The sequence below is a fragment of the Cyprinodon tularosa genome, unplaced genomic scaffold, assembly GCF_016077235.1.
Source record: "Cyprinodon tularosa strain WSP-4 unplaced genomic scaffold, ASM1607723v1 ctg320, whole genome shotgun sequence".
NCBI classification, from domain to species: Eukaryota; Metazoa; Chordata; class Actinopteri; order Cyprinodontiformes; family Cyprinodontidae; genus Cyprinodon; species Cyprinodon tularosa.
The window spans coordinates 654,898-674,377 of NW_024039031.1; the positions used below are offsets into that span (position 1 = coordinate 654,898).

The following is a 19,480-nucleotide window of genomic DNA, read 5'->3' on the forward strand; positions in this document are numbered from 1 at the left end:
AGTGAGCACTATGAAAAATTTGTCAGTGACAGTAAAGCGTGCTGGATAAGGTGTGCATTTCTAGCCTTTGACCTACAATTATCCAAGGTGGGGGTCCAGCCAATGAGACCCCCAAATGTGAGAGAAACTGGATGAAAACCTGTGCTGAGTCATTTGCCCTTAACATTACCTGCCAGCTGTATTCCAGCTGGGTTTGTGCATTCACAAACGAGAATCCATCTTGTACCACTTATTTGGTTTAAAGACCAATCATGTTACAGTATTATGGTTTAAGGCAGGACACATAGCTGGGATGAAAGCTTGAGCTGCCCAGCCCACATTCAAACCAAAATCAACACACCACAGGATGATGCTGCCGCGATCCCATCTGTTTGTTAGTCGCCACTATTTCAACTTTGAAAGAGGAACTTAAAGTGAAAGTTGTGGTTCCTCATGGTATCTGCTGCTCTTTCATTTGTTACTGTGATTGGCTAGAACCAAAGTTTGTTAGGGCGGTCCAATCCCAAAGGGCATGTCCCAGATCGATTATGTTTAGAGCTAAAACAGAGTGCTACACTTCATTAGTTTGTCTTTCCAGGTTAACATTTTCTTGTACAGAGGAGATGCACTGCTCCAAAATAGCCCAAATATCTTGGATCCCAGTTCATAGGAAATACATTAGTCATAAACCTGTAACCTGCAAACATATTTACTCCCACACTGTTGGTATACATTTGAATGTTTAGTAAAATGATTACTCAATTATCTGGTACAACATTTAAAAACTAGATAAATAAAAGGAGATGTAAAAATTGTAGAATCTATAAGGCTAGATTAAAAGTTGTGCTGAAACATGATCCCACAATAATAAATTCAGATGGAAGGCACACTTTTCCATATCCGCTTTTACATCAAACTAATCCTTAAAGTAGGTGCCTTATAAGTTTAAGACCAGTGACAATATTTACTGTTAAGGTCTCTGTATTGCCAAATGGCCCAGGAGGTTTTGAAAGTAGGAAAAGACATTAAAACATCAAAGCTTCAGTTTAAACAATAAGTCTCACTTTAACATGGAGTGTTGGTTAAAACACGCCTTTTTACAATCAAGGGGTAGAATTTTCATACATTTTACAGGGCATTTTCTTTCCTCTAATAATAATAAAAAAAACTGTCAATTTGAAGGAATTCATCTATTTTTGTCATTTTATGACTGAATTTCTTTGTTTCTTTTTCTAAAGAGTCTTAAGCTTGAGTTATTGACACATATAGAAACTCTTTAACAAGAATTATCGCATGCTATGAAAATATATTCCGACTGATTGTTATCCATTCTTACTTTACGTGCATTGTTGACTGCATTCACCCTGCTGCTCTATTAGAAAACAGTGCAATATTTCGGTCAAATTTGTGATGCGGTTTGCGATTTCTACTCACTTTCTTTTTTCACGTCTACCCTTCGTACACTCCTTGACCTTTAGCTTTAAAGGCTATGGTGTTTGTGTCCAGTGATGCCATAAGCATGACATTAGCATCCAAGTTTGATAGTACATGGTATATAATGGTCAATAATCATTGGACTCCTTTATATTCCCACACTGATGCTGTGATGAGTATCTGTCCTACGCAGTCTTAGGATGCCTGATAGTGTTAGGTATGGGTTGCCAAAACTATCGGTATACTTTTTATTTTTTATTTTTAGTCGATATGATATATTTTCAACACAGCTATAAAAAAAAAATGAAGAAGAATTACTTCAAGAATGCACAAACCTATATATTTATAAAGGTTTTATAAAATATTTGAAATCTCATATCACCAATATTGGATTATAGCTCGATATATACTGATCTATAGCAATGCTGATGTTAAACACCCAGGTAGAAGTATTTTTATTTTTCTATTACAAACAAATTCATATGAATTATTACATGTTAATGTATCCTATCCAACCATTATATTTTGAAAATAACATCCTAACTGTTGCTTTGAGGCCCCTTGCTTGAAATTGGCTTTTGCTGCTCTGCTCATCTTCTCGGTATTTTAAACAATACATAAAAAAGGAGAAATCTATGTATGCCAATTCATGAGTTACTTTCTTAATCAAGAGGCTCATATTTTCATCCTATAATCAGTTGGGAAGTCTACCGGTCTTACAATCAAAACTGAAAACTTGAACGATTACATGACAAACATAACTGGAGTTAATCAGACATGATGAAGGAATGTTGTAGATCAACAAAGTTGAATACCTAGGAAGATGAAATAGGTTTTTCTTGTTGCTTTTTTTCTTTTCCCAGATGATATTGCTGCGTCAGCAAGTCGTTTAAATATCCCAGGTTTAAAAATATGTTTTGGAAACCTGTGTCTTTCTGCATATAAACTAAACATTTCAAATTAAATATTGAGTTGAGCTGTTATCTGAAATTGTGAACAAATTCCTGTGTAATGTTAATTTTCCTTATGTATTCTCACAGGACAGGCAATCTGATAGAAATGTCCTGTAATATTATTTGATGGAGAAAATTAGGTGTGCCAATAGACAGGATTGTCAAAAAGAATGAAGATTCACAGAAAGGTTAAAAATATAAAACCGGAAACTAAGAACAAGACACTGATAAGAAATGATTTTATCTTGCTGTACTAGTTGAAAGAACTATAACTTCAACATGTGCTCTTGTACAGCCACGCATAATTAGTGATTCTTGGTCTGCTGTTCGGAAAATCAACTCGTTCTGGGATTTAAGCTTTCAGCAGAAATTCTGTCAAAACACGTCCCTCTATCTTCATCTGTGTGTAGTTGGGGAGGGAATGTTATGTTTTCCCTGTCACCACTTGCCACAAAGCTAAGGCCTCTGTTTTGAATAGTCAAAGTAGCTGGCAACGGAGCCGCTCACAGACCCAAATACAACCTTGTCACCACTCAGGTACTGTAACCCTGTTGTAGGCTCATCACAAGTCCTGGCAGTGCTTTGCATGTGCACTTCCATACCCACTCTGGTTTGAATAGTTACTGTCTCGCTGTCTATTTACATTCAAACCCTTACATTTGACTGCCACAGGGAAAATGTGACCAAACCTGTATCGCAGGATGATTGGAATAACAGTGCAAGTGAGGTTGCTTTCTCTTTAAAGCATGGCAGGCCTCACTAATTCTGGCAAAATAGTGGGGCAACTGTCATGTGACTCCTTACACACTCGTGTTCCTATCTCGCAGGCTTTGGGAGCAAAGAGGGAGCGGAATGTTTATTAATGCAATCAAAGGAGTGTGTTTTCTGTTTTAAATAGTCATGCATTTAGCTTAAGGCTAGCCTGACTTTTTTTTCCCTCCCCATTTTAAAACCAGCTTACTGTTAATCAGAGAGCACAGATAAGCAGCAAATCATACTTTCTTGGTTTGCATCCTAAAGTTCTTTTCATATAAATCTGTAGATTACTGTGATTTAGCATAACACATATAAAATAAGATGGCTTCATGTTTATAATTTTCTAGTGATGGTGTTGTTCTCATTATATCCCAGTGAAATAATCAGAAGGCTTTTTTGTGGTCTGTTAGAATCTGCTCACGGCCTACAGCAATGTTTTACTGATCAATTGAACCGTACTGTCCTTCTGATTGTTATGTTCCCCATCTGACGTGACGCACAAAATGCAGCATGATTGAAAGAACTGGTTTGGACAGTACAAGCAATTAATATAGAGGGAGCTAGATGGGATGGATACAAGTAAAAATATATAAAAAAGGTATTTCCTAAAAGTTGTGACTGGTCGATAATCTACAGCAGAGCTACAGCAGATTACTTTAATTATGTTTACTTTAATAAAGCTGACGACTCTGGGTTAATTTCCATTTGGAGCCAGGGTAATAACAGAGGCAAATTTTAAAATGACAGTAATATAAAACAGCAGTCGATCGATTATATAAGCCTTTAAACTAACATGTTTGTGTTCTTCTAAGGTTATTTGCAATGAAGAAGTTCTTGTGTGCAATGCGTAACAACGACCTTTACATCTAAAATGCCTTCTACCAAAAAAAAAAACAGGGTTGTAATCAAGCAGCTTTATTATCTTTAGGGAAAAGGGAAGTAGTTTGTTTGTTTGATAAAACTCTATGTAAAACTTCATGGTAAAGCTCTTCAATTTCTCTGGCTGGATAACTTGAAATGTTAGTTTTATGGTGTATGAGCTCAGAAAGAAAACACAAACCCAACAAAGCTGTATAATAAGCTGACAAGCCATTAGCTTAAAAAAAGCTAATTGATTTAAGGAAAGTAGAAATGCTAAGAAGTGTTATCTAGCATTACTAATCAGAATCCCAGCTCCTAAAAAAACAAATCTGCATAAATTTAAAATATAACAGGCAGAAATCACCGAACAGACCAGCCCCTTTTTCCCCCATTTGGTAAATTTGACCCTGTTTTTTAACAAAAGCAAAAATCTGCATCTACACGGCTCTTTAGAAGTCCAGTGAAAACTCTGTCAATCACATGTCATGCCAGCTGGTATAGTGGTAATGCTGATCATAATGGGATTAAACCTTAAACTTCCTGAGTAGTGTAAAGCAGTGCCAGGTTAAGGACTCTCCTTAGCAACCATATTACGTTATTTATCATACACCTCCTGTCATTTACAAGTATACTTTGCCTATGCGATGTTGTTAGAGTACAAGTATTTTATTGCAAATTACTCATTTAAACCATGCCTCTTCAATTTGTACATGCACCAAACAACTGCATTATTTCACAAATAAAATTTCCATTCATTTATTTCTCTTTGAACAAACTAGCCAAAACAAACCGATCTGTGAAATGAAACCTATGCAGAAAAGAGTTATTTGTAGATGCGTCACTAGTGGGTGGTCACTTTTTCCCCCCTAAAGGTTTATGAACCAAGCTACATATGACTTAAGTCATGGATCAGCTTACAGTAGCAGCTTTACAGAGAATATTATTAGTCAAGTGATAGTATAGTTTATATAGAGCTATGCTAGTCAAACACTCTAAACCCTTTGCACTAGAGATGTGCTGTGCGTTCACACTCTTAAAGCAATGAATCTTCCGTTTGGGCAAATAGGGTTGGGTGTAGGGCTGCAACTAAGCATTATTTTGCAAGTCGATTAATCTGTTGATTATTTTCTTGATTAATAATCAGATAGCAAAAGGTTCCTTTAGGGCTGGGTACCGAACTTCGGTACTTTTATGGTACCGACCGAAATGCTTCGGTTCTACAGAGTATCGAAACATGCCTCGTCTTTCGGTACCAAGTTTCGGTGATTGGCTGGAACACTTAAGGTGATTGCGTCATCCAGGAAAAATACACAGGTGGTCACGCCTACAGCCAGGGTTCATGTGTATCTTTTGTGAACTGGTTGCAGCGTCGCGGAACCCCTTTAAAATGCCCCCCAGGTCAAAAGTGCGGCTTCACTTTATTAAGACTGATGCTAATAGTGCACAATGCAATACATCGTGCACGGAAATAATTTAAGAGCAGAAAGTCGCTCTGTGTTTGACTGCAAGAAGAGCGGACCGCAGCCAGCGCGACCATCCTCCTCTCAGCAGCCCGTGGGCGGTGCAAAGCCAGAGCGGAGTGAATCATGCTGCTTTCAAACTGGACGCAGCAAGAGCAGCAAAATCTCGTCTGCTGCTTCATTTTTACTGCTTGTACCAGCTTCTGACGCGCTGCTGAAGAAGCTTTGCTGCTCTGGCTGCGCGGTCGCAAAGTCGGCAGACGCGCGTTGGGCGGAGCTACTCTATCCTTTATTTGCCTTGCAGCTATATTTGCTGTGATCAGTGGGAATAAAGTAGTTTTATTATGTTTTTAAGTGGGAAAATCCACCTGAAAACGTAATCAGTGCAGTCAGTTCATCCTGCCTTCAATATTTCTGTCGGAGCCGCTCAGACCCCCCCCATACCAGCGGTGCGCTGTCAGTAGGATCCCATTCAACGGGCTTGTTTGTCAGACATGGTAATTTTTCTAAAGGAAAACTGCTAAGTAAAAAGGTCCTCACAATGTAACAGTGAATATTAGACACTGAATTATTTATTTTTTTATGTAAGAGGAAAAATGTAAATGGAAAAACAGAGCTTAAAATAAAACTCAAGATTTGTACTTTTTTATGTTGTGTAATTTTCTTTTTTTTCGAATTGATATTATAAAACTGGTATCGAAAAAAGTATCGTTCAGGAACCGGTATCGAAGTGAAGGTATCGGTATTGGTACCGGAACCGAAATTTTTTTTAACAATACCCAGCCCTAGGTTCCTTAAAGAAGAATTTTTACGAAATTAAACCAGGTGAAAATAAATAAAACTTTTCGACCTGAGGAGTTCTAGATGGAGCATATTGACAGACAAAAAGTTTTCTTTTTCTCAAATGCAAAATATATATATATATTTTTTACAATGTTGGTATAATTACTGCTCTAATTGAGTCGCTCTGTCAGCTAAAGGCATGTTTTAGAGTCTCTATATTCCAGCTTATGATTAATAATTACTAAAATCAGTTGACAATTATCTCAATAATTGATTTATCTGATTGTTTCAGCCCTAGTTGGATGTCTTGCCCTGGTGAATGCACCATTTTACAGGAGGTAGTTGGGATTGAAATCACTAATTTTTAGATAGCTAGATATTGTCTAACATAATCTTGTATGAAGGGACTGCACACGTTACTAGTGGAATAAGATACACTTGTTTGCCATTTACTGTAGTGGAAGATAAAACCTGCATTTGGTTAGATATAAAATATCTTTTGTTAAATGGGGTTGGTGATTGAGGTCCTGAAAAACACCCTGACTAAATGTTATGAAAAATGTTATTGAAACTTATATGCTTTTCTGTCTAAACTAAATGTTACTATATGTTTAAATTCCTCCTAGCTAGAACATATATTTTACTCATTTTACTTTAAAAAAGGTCCTTACTCGTGAACCTTTTTTTCTAATGTCCTATTGTAAAAAAAAAAACGCTGTAATGTTTATTCAGAAATCTGCACCTAGACTGAATGAAACATGTCAGCACTGTGCCAGAACATGTAGCCCAAGGATTATGCTCCACTTTCAGTGGACCAAAATGGGTTATGAGCCCTAAAGCCTTTAATGTTTAATTCAACCATTCTTCTTTTATTAAGCAGTTCTTTTGGATATTGGGAGTAAATATACTTTTTTTTTTAAAGGTAGAATCCCCACCCACATCCCCCCACTTCTCTAAAGAACATATTGCCCAAATGCTCATTTTGAACTGAGCAGGAAATTGGACATTTCTGATGTAATGAAGCTCTACAAAGGGAGTTTGCAATCACTTTATTCTTTATTGTGCTGCAGTTGTCATGTTATCCGGTAAGGAAGGGAAAGAGACAACTTAAAGAGTAGGAATGGGGCTTTTAAAAAATGTCCAGAAGCATTCCCTTCTGTCTTCCCTGGCTGCATCATCAGCCCTGTTGTTCCTGCTGCTTTCTTTGTGACCTGGTTGTGTTTCAGCAACATTTACCATGCATCACTTCACCACAGCACTTAGATGGACTCTCATCCACCAACTGGACCACAAGAGGGAGGGGTGGAAACACACATCCACTTAAAGCATCATATTGCTTGTTATATACTTATGCAAACCAGCCAAACTCAGCATCCAGGAATTATACAGAAATCTCCTTTTCACTTAAACCTGTATTAAAGAGATCTATATAGTGTAGGTATTTAGTTTTTTTCATATGTTAGCTATTATAAGTCATGTTTTCATTTCAGATTTGTTAAATTTAATTGATCATTGCATATAGATTTTATTTATACTAGCTTCATCTGCTTGTATCTGTGGATACATCCATTGTTTTTACATTCAGTAATGTTAATTATCATCCATCCATCTTAATGTTTTTGTTGGCAGAGGATTAAATAGTTAGAAAATGTAATATTAAACAATAACATAAGCTTGTTGGTGCAGATTCTCGAAATATGCTTCAAGGAAGAAGATATTTCCCTTATGTGTTAAAATAAATGCAAACATTCACAAAGCCTGTACTTAAACCTAGATTATTTGTTCAAACCATACAGAAGTTCCTGCGGCTGAGTGCTGTGGAAACCATATTTGTCTGTTTTGATTTCGTCCTGTGATTTCTCTGTTTGTTACCAGACAAATCTGTTTCTCTTTGCCTGCCTCTCCAGATGTTGAGTGTAACCAGTTACTGCAATCTAGGTGACTACATTGCTTGATTTAAGTCCTGGGCTGGACATTGGCAAGTGAAGAAATGGTGAAAGAAAGGGGGAAAAAAAAAACACAGTGATTGTATTTGTAAAGTGTGTGTGCTCTGTTGCCACATCCGCTGAATGTTTTGACAAAGGGAAGAGAGATGTACTCGGTCAGGGAACACCCATGAAAAGGAAGCGTCTGCTCTTAAATGCCTTGTTCTTGTGTTAAGGTGTAGAGTTAGATGGGTAATCATTTGTTCAGGGAACTAGAGACGGCTACAGGCTCACTTCAGAAACCACCCGCTAACTTGCTGCAATTTAAAATGTTTGTAGATGCAACAAATTAACCACAACCCAACTGGCATTGTGAGGAACCCTGTCTTGCACTCAGGAAATTGAGAAGAAGAGTCGAGAGAAGCAGGGCTGGATGCAGCATTTCAAGAAAGCACGGGGTGGGGCAGCTGGTATCCAAACAGGAGGGTGTAAATTATTAAGGTCACCGTTCTTAAAGCACCTTCACAACACCACTTTGTGCAAAGAGATCGTCTGGAAGCTGACGAAGTTAACAAAATAAAAGGTCAAAAGACTTGAGATATTATATAACCATCAGATTTGGATGTGCTGTTGCTAAGCTAAACTGTTGCTCCATGATAGTTAGCTCACACATGATGGTGCAGAAAACTGTTAGACGGCTGCTTAGGTATTTGAAGCCTGTGTCCTCTGAATGACTCAGGAAGATGATTAATTCTGTTATGTTATAGATATTGTAAATGTAAACGCAAAGCAGTTTTAAGAATGGATAAGTAAAAATTTAATATTTTAGGGCAGTAAATATCCTCCTCAGCCGGGTAACAGACTTTCGTTATCTAACATTAATGGTATTTGGTGCATCTAGAGTAACTAATGGAGTCTGTGTTTTTGTGACTAAAAGTTGAACATATTTGGCTGAAATCTACCCTTTTAGGAAAACCTATAACCCTGTTTACCCTTACTATGATCAGACTTGAATGTAGGGAAGCTTAGAAGTCTTGCTCCCCTTTACCAAGGGGTTAATTAGCAGCTCCCCTCCCAATTGTCCTCTGCTTGTTCACTCTCATTAGTTTAATCTGGCTGTGTCCTCCAGCTTGCCTCTCTTACCTCTATCCTCTTGTGCGGCAGAACATCTCTCCACCTTCCCTTCTCCTTATGTCATCAGTGTGACAACTCTTGTCTGCTCCAAAAACTACTGCCAGACCCCATTTATAGCATCTTATGATTCATTTCCCTGTTCACATGCTACACTAGTGCTTTTGTTTAGCTTTAATGACTGGAGTTAAATAAGGTTGTGATCCAGCGCTCTAATTTTAACAAGTAAACCAAAGGTTTTCATTGTGGTGTGACGGGAGTTATATCAGTCGCAGTTGCTTTGAATGTACAAATTTAGGACTTCAATCAGGCACTTAAAAAAATGGTGGCAGTTTCCTTTCAATCTGAGTATTCTATTTTAATTACATTACAGTATTGTTCATGTGAATTTGTTGTTACTATTCAATCTGCTTGTATTTTATATATTTTACCTGTTTGCCTGTCACATTGTGCCTAAATTTCCCCACTTAGGGATGTTAAAGGTTATTTCCATTGCATTCGTTCTTATTTCCAAGAAGTTTTATAAATCACTGCCTTTTTTATCTCTAACTTTTAACTGTCCTTTTTAGACGAGGCTGTAAAGATTGAAGTAGTGTGAAAATGAGCTGTGCATATATTTTGGCTGCTGTTTGGGAGAAAGAAATAACAATGAACTCTGTGTCTGTATGGAATCAAATTACACTTCCTCTCTCCTTGTCACTGTTGCACTCGAGATGTGGGAGCCGATAGGAGTGGCTGGAAAATGTGAAGTCTGCTCCGCTCCTCCTTGTTCTCCTCCTCCCCCACCGCCTAACTAAAAATAGCTAGCAGAAAGAGAAGGCAGCAAAGTCGAGGCTCTATCTGTTGCACTGCCAGTGGTTTCTATACTCCCACCACTAGCAAAATGGGAAAAAGAGATTCCTCTGAATCATACCACTCAAGCTAAAGCTGATCACCAATGAGGGGTTCAGCCATTATGCTTTTAAAACAGCATTTTAACAGTTTTAAACCATCAGGATCTTCTGAATTTTGTGATTTGGAGGTGGTATTATCTTGGAGCACAAAGTCTAAAGTTTGAAAGCTGCAAAATGCAACCATTTATTACTGAACAGATTATCTCTTTAAGCGTGCATTTTTGATAGTTTTTGTTTGTGGAAGAGGTTAAAACATTGGAATGTTGCTGATAAGTTGCATTGATCACCTGACTTCAGCCATCTGAGCAGGAGTTTCACATTGTTTTTAACCCATTAACACCTGATTCAACATTCAGCGAGCCATCATTGAAATGGTTTCTCTGCTGAGAGATTTAGTTTGAATTACTCTAAAGGAAAAGAGTAAAATTGTTTATTTACATCTGCTATTAAAATCCTGTTTTAGAATGGATGCAAACATCCCTCTTCCACTGAAAGCTCCGGGCTTTGTGGTACCCGAGTAAGAGGAATCCCGACTTATTCATCACCTTCCTTCTTTTAAGGGCCAATCATGCAAATCTACAAAGTGACGTGGTCGCTGTAAAGAACAGCTCATGTTTGAGCATGGTCATAAACAAAGCGTAACACACTGTGGATAAAAACACGTGTTTCGATAACTTTCCCACCTCCTGCTGCGCGATAGAATAAGAACAGGCCATTCGCTCTGACTGCAGTCCAAGTTGGAGAGCTCTTCTTGGCTATCAGACTCCAGCAACGATGATGCAGATTCTTCTGTTGCTCCGGCAACCATGCATGAGTGTTTTGACTGGCAGTCTCATCCGCTTTTTCTAGTCTTGCTTCATTTTCTCGAGCTTGCCTAGCCCTAGCTTTGTGGTGTGTACAACGTTTATTTCGCCAGTCTGGTTGGTTGGCGTAGATGCGATCTTTGCGCATTGCCAACTCAAACTCCGTTACATGTCCTCCTTAGCAAAAATGCTTAAAAAAGCCTGGACCTCATCATCCATCAAATGGTTTTAGCTTCTCCTCGTCTGCTCCATTATGCGTCTAAGAAACTAGGCGACGGTAAACTAGACACCTGCAAAAACTATATGTGTGTATTCGCTGTAACAAAACAATGGTTTAATGGATGGGCGGACTTAAAAAAAAAAATGAATTCCGACAGTCCACCTTTTATCAAGGCGAATTTATGCTTCTGATAGCCTCTGCAACTGTAAAATCTGTCTCTGTGTGCGACCATGTCCCCCAAAGAGGTCCAGCAGACGTCGTTGCTCACCTCCAAAAACTTCTGACTATGCCTCGGATGGTTGCAAACCCGCGCAGACCTCAAGCGGAAGTGTGCTGACAAAAAGCAGCTGTGATTGGTCCTTGGTATGCCTTTCCGACTGTCTGTGTGGTCGTCCTTCTCGACTTGGTGTGAGGGCGCACCATTTTAAAAAACCGAGGAACAACTACAATGGACAACTAGGACGAAAGGTTCATCAGGGAGGTTCGGAAATACGACTTGTACGATACCCCGACAAATTGTATAAAGATGCCAAGGTCTCTGCCAAAACGAAGTTCTTGTGAACATCCTTGGAAGTTCTCGCGAGTTCTCGAATAGGCCCCCCCCCTTACGTTTTGGCAGGAAACTGCTGTGCGTCCCTAGAATTCCAGACTGATGGTGCTGCCCTTTAGTCTTTGCGACTCCACCCCCTTCAAACGCCTGCCTAAGCAGAGCAGAGTACGGTGTCCCTTACCTTACCAAAGCCCCGTGAAAGAGAAGCAAATTAGTCCAGTAATACTGTATGGTAAAGCACAGAGAGTTTGCGGCAGTGGAAAAGGGGATATACCATATCAAGCTGATTAAATGATTAAAGTTATTGAATCTAAAGGTTTGTTGTTTTATCTTTATAATTTCTAATCAAATTTAACTTTGCTCAAGGTGTTATTGTCCTCTTAAATGTTCTGAGCAATTCTTAGCTGTTTATACCAGAAGCAAATCTGATTTCACACTGCAACTGCAGAAACATTAAAACCAAGGTTTACCATAATAAAACAGAATGATTAAAGAGGCGACATGTTATTGTTTTAGCACCTTATAGTAGCTTTTAGCATCCATTATCATAAACACCTTTAAGAAATCAGTTCCTGATATAAGCTCTATTTCTAAAGGGCTGCCCGGACTCTCTATGATAAAAGGATGAAACATGACCTCTCTGCTGTTTTCAGTATCCATGCGGTCTACTGAAGTCAGCTAATGGTCAAATAGCTCCTTTGCCAATTCAATGAAACGTTCCCAAGAAGAGAACAAATAGACTTCCTGTATCTTGTGGCTCCCAGGGTGGAAATGTACATATTACTGTCAGTCTCACAGTGGCTAGTGAAACATCATTTGTAATATTTGTGTTTGTTAAAAAAAAAAAAAAGACAAATGCAGCAGTCTAAATGTATTTATTGAAAAACCCACAACCCTTTATAAATGGTGTTAAAGAAATGCATTGTATTGTTTGGGATATTTAATTATCCCAAACAATCCTTCGCTTTTTTTTTATGGGCTACATTTTTTAGGTTAACACATTCTTTAGATACATTTCTGTTATTAAGAAGCACACAACAGTGATACCATAAAAAAAAAAAAAAAGAAAAAAAAATCTACATGTAATGGGATTATTTTAAAAGTTTGTTTTTGTAGAGCTGAAATGTACATCAATCATATCTTGGTATTTTTGTCATTTCAAGCTAGCAGCACAAAAACAAAGTAAACTAATCTGAGGTGAATTATAAATTCTCACTTTCCATTGCTATTACCTGACATTGTAAGGAATTGTTTTAGTTTTTGACTCCCTCTTATATTTTGTCTTTCTAAGACTTCGTAGACCTTTTCTTCTGGTCCAGCAAATGGTTAATATGATCATAACAGCATTTCATCTAAAAGCTCCACAGCTTATCCTTTTTAACCACAAAAATGGATCCATAAACAGACATCTGGCTCCGCTTAGTATCATTAACATCATGCAAGCACTAGGTTTTTTTCCTCTCTGATAATATGCAGATTAAACTTAAAGGAGAATATGCTCTGGTGTTGATGATCAGTCTAACGACAGAACGGCGTTGTGTTCAGCGGTGTTGAACTAAAGCACAGCTAAGCTCTTTCTCAGAAGTGCCCTATCTGAAAGTGATGGTAGCAGCTCTGCTTTATTGTTTCCCCCGACAGGTCTGTGATAGAAACTGTATCTGGGTCTCTGAAATTCACAGGTTCACTGCTAGGGTTTGTAGGTTGATATATTTGCATGTTTTTTCCACATTTAGCCAGGGTTGGGTGCCAATTTCTACGTCATCTAACGGCTAGGAAAGTTGGTTATAAAACAACCAAAATAGCTTCAGTAGAAAATGGTAAACCATAAAATGTCAGGAACCCATCAAAGTCTAAAGATGTTTTGCACTGTTACAAATAAATGTTTCCATAGAAAATTGTTACTTTTTAAATGGCCCCTCATACACAACACACATCTTCTTACTCAGGCATGCCCAAAGTTTGTCCTCCAGGGCTGCTGTCCTGCAGGGTTTAGAGGTTTTCTTTCTTCAGCACAGCTGATTTCCATTGATGGCTAATTAACAGGCTTTTGCTGAACTGAAATAATCAGAATCAGCTGTGCTGAAGCTGAGAAACACTGAAAATCTATAGGACTGCAGCCCTTGAGGACCGACTTTGGACAGTCTAACGTTGTGGATACCTCACTGGCACTAAAGATACCAAACTTGTTCTTTACACAGAAGCTACATCCACACTAAATACTGCTGGGGTTTTTTTCCTTAAGACCTGCTAAGTGGTATTTTCAAAGATTAAGGAATATAAGTCATATTTAACAGTTTCTGACCGGCTATAAAGATAAATTGTCAGTTCTGTCACCACTTTGCTGTTAGTCAGTTATTTGTTAGTCAGTTATTTGTTAGTTAGTTATTTGTAGAGAAGATGAGAATAATACACTGACATTATCATGGTGAAGATTAGGAGGCGAAGGCACCTTGCTTAGACCCATTTAGAAGCATCGTCCAATCAGGTGGCGGATATAGTCTCAGGCGCATGAAGTGTAAGGTGTTCATTCAGAGCGTCTCATCAGCCTCCAGGACTAAGGACATACATTTAAACCGAGAGACGCAGGGAGGTAAGATAATCTTCAAAGGTAGATATTACTCTAGCCGACGTGTGTTGGACCGGCAGGTCCTTTCCTTATTTAACCCTGGTTGGTTTTTGTTTTTAAATTGATGGTAAACTTTTTTCCATTTTATGCATAGTGGTTGGAATTGATGGAAGAAGTTAATGACATTGGTGGTTCTTTGTTTTAACTGGAGAAACTACACTAAAATAATGTAGATTAAGGTGTTCGAAAGTTTTTCGTGTTTTGCTTTTATGGCCTGTTAAACTCATGGCTTTTTATGTTTGCCTCATTTTGCAAAAATGCCTCAAGCTCCTGAACCAAAGCCTTGTGGAAACAGTTCTAAGTTTTAAATGTATTTATTTTAAATGGATAGTGAAAGTACAGGTGTTAAGAGGGTCAACCTGAGGATTGGGGTCAGCGAGATGGCCACTGCTTTTAGGATCATCAGCAGGTTTTGTCTTAACCGGATTTGGCTGGAGGAGCTGAATCAACTGTGTCCCAGGATTACAAGAATGACATTGGAGGGCAGTTTAGAGTCCACAGGCCAGAGCATCGACGGCTTTCACCTGCGGCTACAGTGGTGCTGGAGAACCCTGGATGGTGCTCTCTATATATCTGGATACGTGAATCCTTTGTTTCAGAGTATGTTTTGGCTCAATGTTCATGTGGATTTTTTTTAGCACCTTTTTTTCCCCCCTTAGATCCTATTTGCCATTCAAGGACTCTTAATGGATACTGATTGTTCCAAGTCTTTTGTCTCTGTTTAGTTGAAGAACGAAGAAATTCAACATCTTCCTCAATTTTGTTATCTTAAGCCTAAAGTAGCTCCCTCGTGCTTGTTGCTAGGTAACATTTTCAAGCTGGCAAGGACAAGTTGTGAGCTGCCTCAAAAGTGATTCACATCCACTTTCTGTCTGAGCCACACAGAACTGATGGATGAGAAAATGATTTTTTTTTATGAAACTATTCAGGATTTTATTTCATTTAGGAATTTATTCAGGATAAAAAAAAAAACATTTCTGCCATACATGTGATTAGGGACCTAAAATTAAAGTAAACCATGTCATTCAAATGTAACTTAAGTTGGTGTGGCTGAAAAGAAGCAATTTAAGGTTTTGATGCTGAGCTTGTTATTTCGTGTCTTCACTAGATCAGCAAGAGTCTAGGCGGCGGAGCGAAGCGCACCATTAGCAGTGGAAAATGAGTGAACTGGATCAGCTACGCCAGGAGGCTGAGCAGCTCAAGAACCAGATCAGAGTAAGTCCAGGTTCTACCTTTAGTTCAACTCATGATGCAGTTTACTTTGTTGTGAAATTGCTTTGTAGATTTGTGAACCAGATCCACTGCAAAAATAATCTAAAACAAGTTAAAATTTCTTAAAATAAGTGTATTTAATTTGAGTGGGTGAATAAGATGAGCAAGTATTTTTACCCTTGAAAGAAGATCATTAGATGTCATTCACTTAAAACAAGACTGTAGTTGCTTTTTTTTTTCTTAAATGTAAATTGTCTTATTTCACTGGCCAGTTGTCTCATCTGCTCAAATCTGCTTAAATTTTCATTTTATTTTAATGTTACCACTATAGGCCCTTAAGCCTGTTCAGTTTATTTTGTAGTCGAATGTTTTCTTGTTTTTAAACTGTGTCATTTTGTTTTAGGATGCCAGGAAAGCGTGTGCGGATGCTACCCTGTCTCAGGTAAGAATCATTGCTTGTGATCTTAATAAAGAGGAATACAGTAATTGGCTGTCTTTATTTCTCCACCTTGTTTGCTCAGGGTTCATGACTACTCTGTATCTCATGCTAATGTTAACGGGTGACCTCCCTCTCTCCTTCTGATCATGCTTAGATCACAGCTAACATCGACCCCGTTGGCCGAATTCAGATGCGCACTAGACGGACACTGAGGGGGCATTTGGCTAAAATCTATGCCATGCACTGGGGAACTGACTCAAGGTAAACTCATTTGGTTTATAACTGAGCCTGTCCTCCTGGTCTGATTCCAGGAAATGAATAGAAAATCTTCTTTTTGATTACATGTGAAATCACCCACTATAAACTCCTCCAGTTTTAAAGTCTCACCTTATCATGTTATTGCTCATTTTCTGATCAACAGTTGACGTTACATTAACTCCAGGTTGTGCATACGGAGAATAGTAAAACATTTGGTCGTGTAGAAGCTCACTGGACATGTGCCTGCTGTTTGGTGTCTTGGTGCGGCGTGTTTGTGTGCACTGGGATGTGGCATGAGGGTAGGGAAAATACTCAAAATGGAGTCACTCTTTGTTGAAGACAAATCAACCAGCCTCCTCACTGCTTTTAAAGCCTTTCTTTTATACTTTTATGCTTTCTAGCAAAGCAGAGCATTAATCAGTGTTGCTGAGGTCATGAAAACCACTACTTCCTGCTGCAGTGGAGTGCTTATGAGCGTCAGGCCTAATGGAGAAGAAAGATACTCAGACCTTTTCATTCAATATTCTGGGCTTGAGCTTCTTCTTGAATCTAAGCAGGGATGGAGTTAAAACGATCTAAAGTCCTGACATCCTCCCTCTGTTTGTCCTGTATTGAATGTTTCAAATTAAGCAGTTACTAAAATAACAAAAGTCAAGTATGTATTTCATGGAACAAAATCATCCGCATGCCACGTAATACAGTTAACATCCTTTAAAATATTTTATGGCTTCAGGTTTATTTAAGGAAATGGAACAGATTCTTTAAAATAAATACTCAATCTCAGTTATTCCAGTTATCTTTAAACAGCTCCCATCTCATCAACACGTTTCTGCATTAGATGGGAACGAGGCCCTGTTACCTAAGTGATCCGTGAACATCAGCAGGGTGATAATAGTAAAGGGGAACCTCCGAGGATTTTTTTCTCTTTTTGATTTGAGCTGTTCAACACGAGGATGTTTTGAACTTAAACAGTTTGAGTTTCTTTAATAGATCTGAGCTGAAACCAGAATTAAAATATTGAGATGAATGCCTCAAAGCGATTTATCACCATCTCTCAGCTGATCCGTTGACTCTTTCACTACAGGCTGATCCAAAGGAAACACATTTTATTACAGGATACCAGAAGCTCCTTGTTTGTTTTATTCTTTGTTTCCTGCTGTAACCTACATAATGTTAGGTTCAAGTCATATCGTGAAAAGTTTTATCACAGTAGAAATGCCCTCGTGTTTTATTTTTCTGCCATCTCGATGTGAACTCATTACCGTCAGTGCTGTAGTTAAGTGGAGCGTAGTCCCTGCAGTCCTTGCTTTGCTCACCGCTGCTCCTGCACCTTTGGGATCGTCTCTGTGGTTACTCTTGTTGGATGGCAGATTACATCCACAGAGAGCACCTGAGAGGGCTCTCTGGACTAAATCTGCTTTTAAAAAGTCTCCATCAGAAAAATATTATTGATGTCTTGTGAGAAGTGGAGAGCAAATAGTCAAAATGTTTCATGTTGACATTAAAAGAAGTTAGCATTGACAGTCTTGCTTTATATTTGAAGATGTTGAATTTATTTGCTATATTCAAACATGATTTTTTTATGTGTTTTTTTTTTTTTTTTTTTTTTTTTTTTTTTTTAGATTCTTGAAGGATTTTAATAAGAGAATATATGAAATAATAAATCTTAAATTTATATATTTTTTCTCTTCAAGGCTTTTGGTCAGCGCCTCCCAGGATGGCAAACTCATTATTTGGGACAGCTACACCACGAACAAGGTAAAAGCTGGTTAAAACATGGAGCCGTTCTAACCTGCTCCCCAAACATAAAGCATTTAAATAAAGTCAACATTCAGCCCTATGCAGAATTAGGAATAAATTTAAGGGAATAAATGTAGCTGCATGTGGTCCATTTTTCTATGGTGCTCTGTAAATTTAAATTCAAAATAAAATAGAAATTTTTTTAATTCTGGCTTTAAGGGAGGTGAATAAAAACATTAAAGAAATGTGTTTATAAAATAAATAGGTTACTGTATCATTTAGGATTAGGCCAAAGTTCCTAATAAGTTCTTATCCATCCAGACTAGATGAGCTTTTCCACTGTTACACTGAAATTGAATCACGATATAATCACAGTGATGGATAAAGGCATTTCATTAGTGATCAAAGGTGGATTCCTGACCTCAAACACATTTTTTGATACTTTGCCAGGTAAATGGCTCTGACGGTAACCTGATCATCAGAAGAATTATCTCCATATTTCCAGTGTGTGTTTGTTTAAAATAACAGTATGTTATTTATCGGTGTGTAGTGAGCCTTGTGCCCTTGAAAGGTTATTACTGCAAACAGAATTTGTCACATGCCCCCTGCTCTCTTTCTCTCTTCTCTGGTCCATCTGTCACTGCATACTATCTAATATTAAATCTTTCTTCCTCCAGGTCCACGCCATCCCACTGCGCTCCTCCTGGGTGATGACATGCGCCTATGCTCCTTCTGGGAACTACGTTGCCTGTGGTGGCCTGGACAACATCTGCTCCATCTACAACCTGAAGACCCGTGAAGGAAATGTGCGCGTCAGCCGTGAGCTGGCCGGACACACAGGTAGACCTGATGTTTGGATCACCCTGGTTCTAGTTCAGCCATCAGTCTCTGGATCGAATGGGTTTTAGTTGCAATTCAGTGCTTTGTTTGTTCTATGAAGGTTCTTAAACCTCCAGATAAAGCAGCCAGGAACTGATGATTCATACTGCTGCACATAAAGATCATTTCCAAGTCTCAAACAACCTGTGCTGATGTTTAATTTTATATACAAAGTGTGACTATGTCATGTACAGCGTTCCAAGTTTTTAGGTTGCAATTGGGTAGAATAAATCTGTCAGATTATGAGGTTTAGCTAGAGGGACTTTACATCATTTACTGCACTTTTTTTCCTTTTCATAAATCAAAAATTTTGAAATTGATGGATAAAATTTCCTAAACAGTATTGAAGTTAATAGAAATGTTAGCATAGATGACTTAAAGTTATGGAGGAAAAACTAGATTTTTATTCAATAAAACTGTTGGAGCTTTTACACTTATATCATCTCTCCTACGCCTGGAAAATGACAATCCAAACTTTTCTAAAATATAGGAGTTTCCATAATTTCATTTCACTTAATATTTTGTTACTTTAACCAAAGTTTTAGTCCAGCTCCTCAATGGTCTAAACAAGACTTTCT

At 38.1% G+C, this 19,480-nt stretch overlaps 1 protein-coding gene across 3 annotated transcripts in view; it reads left to right on the forward strand.

The window, feature by feature from the left end:
• Positions 1 to 19,480, forward strand: part of gnb1a (guanine nucleotide binding protein (G protein), beta polypeptide 1a) — a 35,582-nt gene that overhangs the window by 7,018 nt on the left and 9,084 nt on the right. The window contains exons 1-6 of one of the 3 annotated variants that reach the window (XM_038293104.1): positions 14,257 to 14,338; positions 15,483 to 15,589; positions 15,990 to 16,028; positions 16,180 to 16,286; positions 17,978 to 18,041; positions 18,701 to 18,863. In XM_038293104.1, coding sequence (XP_038149032.1) covers positions 15,533 to 15,589; positions 15,990 to 16,028; positions 16,180 to 16,286; positions 17,978 to 18,041; positions 18,701 to 18,863 — 430 coding nt within the window. In that variant the 5' untranslated portion in view covers positions 14,257 to 14,338; positions 15,483 to 15,532. Of the gene's footprint in view, positions 1 to 14,256; positions 14,339 to 14,844; positions 14,975 to 15,482; positions 15,590 to 15,989; positions 16,029 to 16,179; positions 16,287 to 17,977; positions 18,042 to 18,700; positions 18,864 to 19,480 lie in introns of those variants that run through there. The other 2 variants (XM_038293105.1, XM_038293103.1) reach the window with 2 other exon arrangements.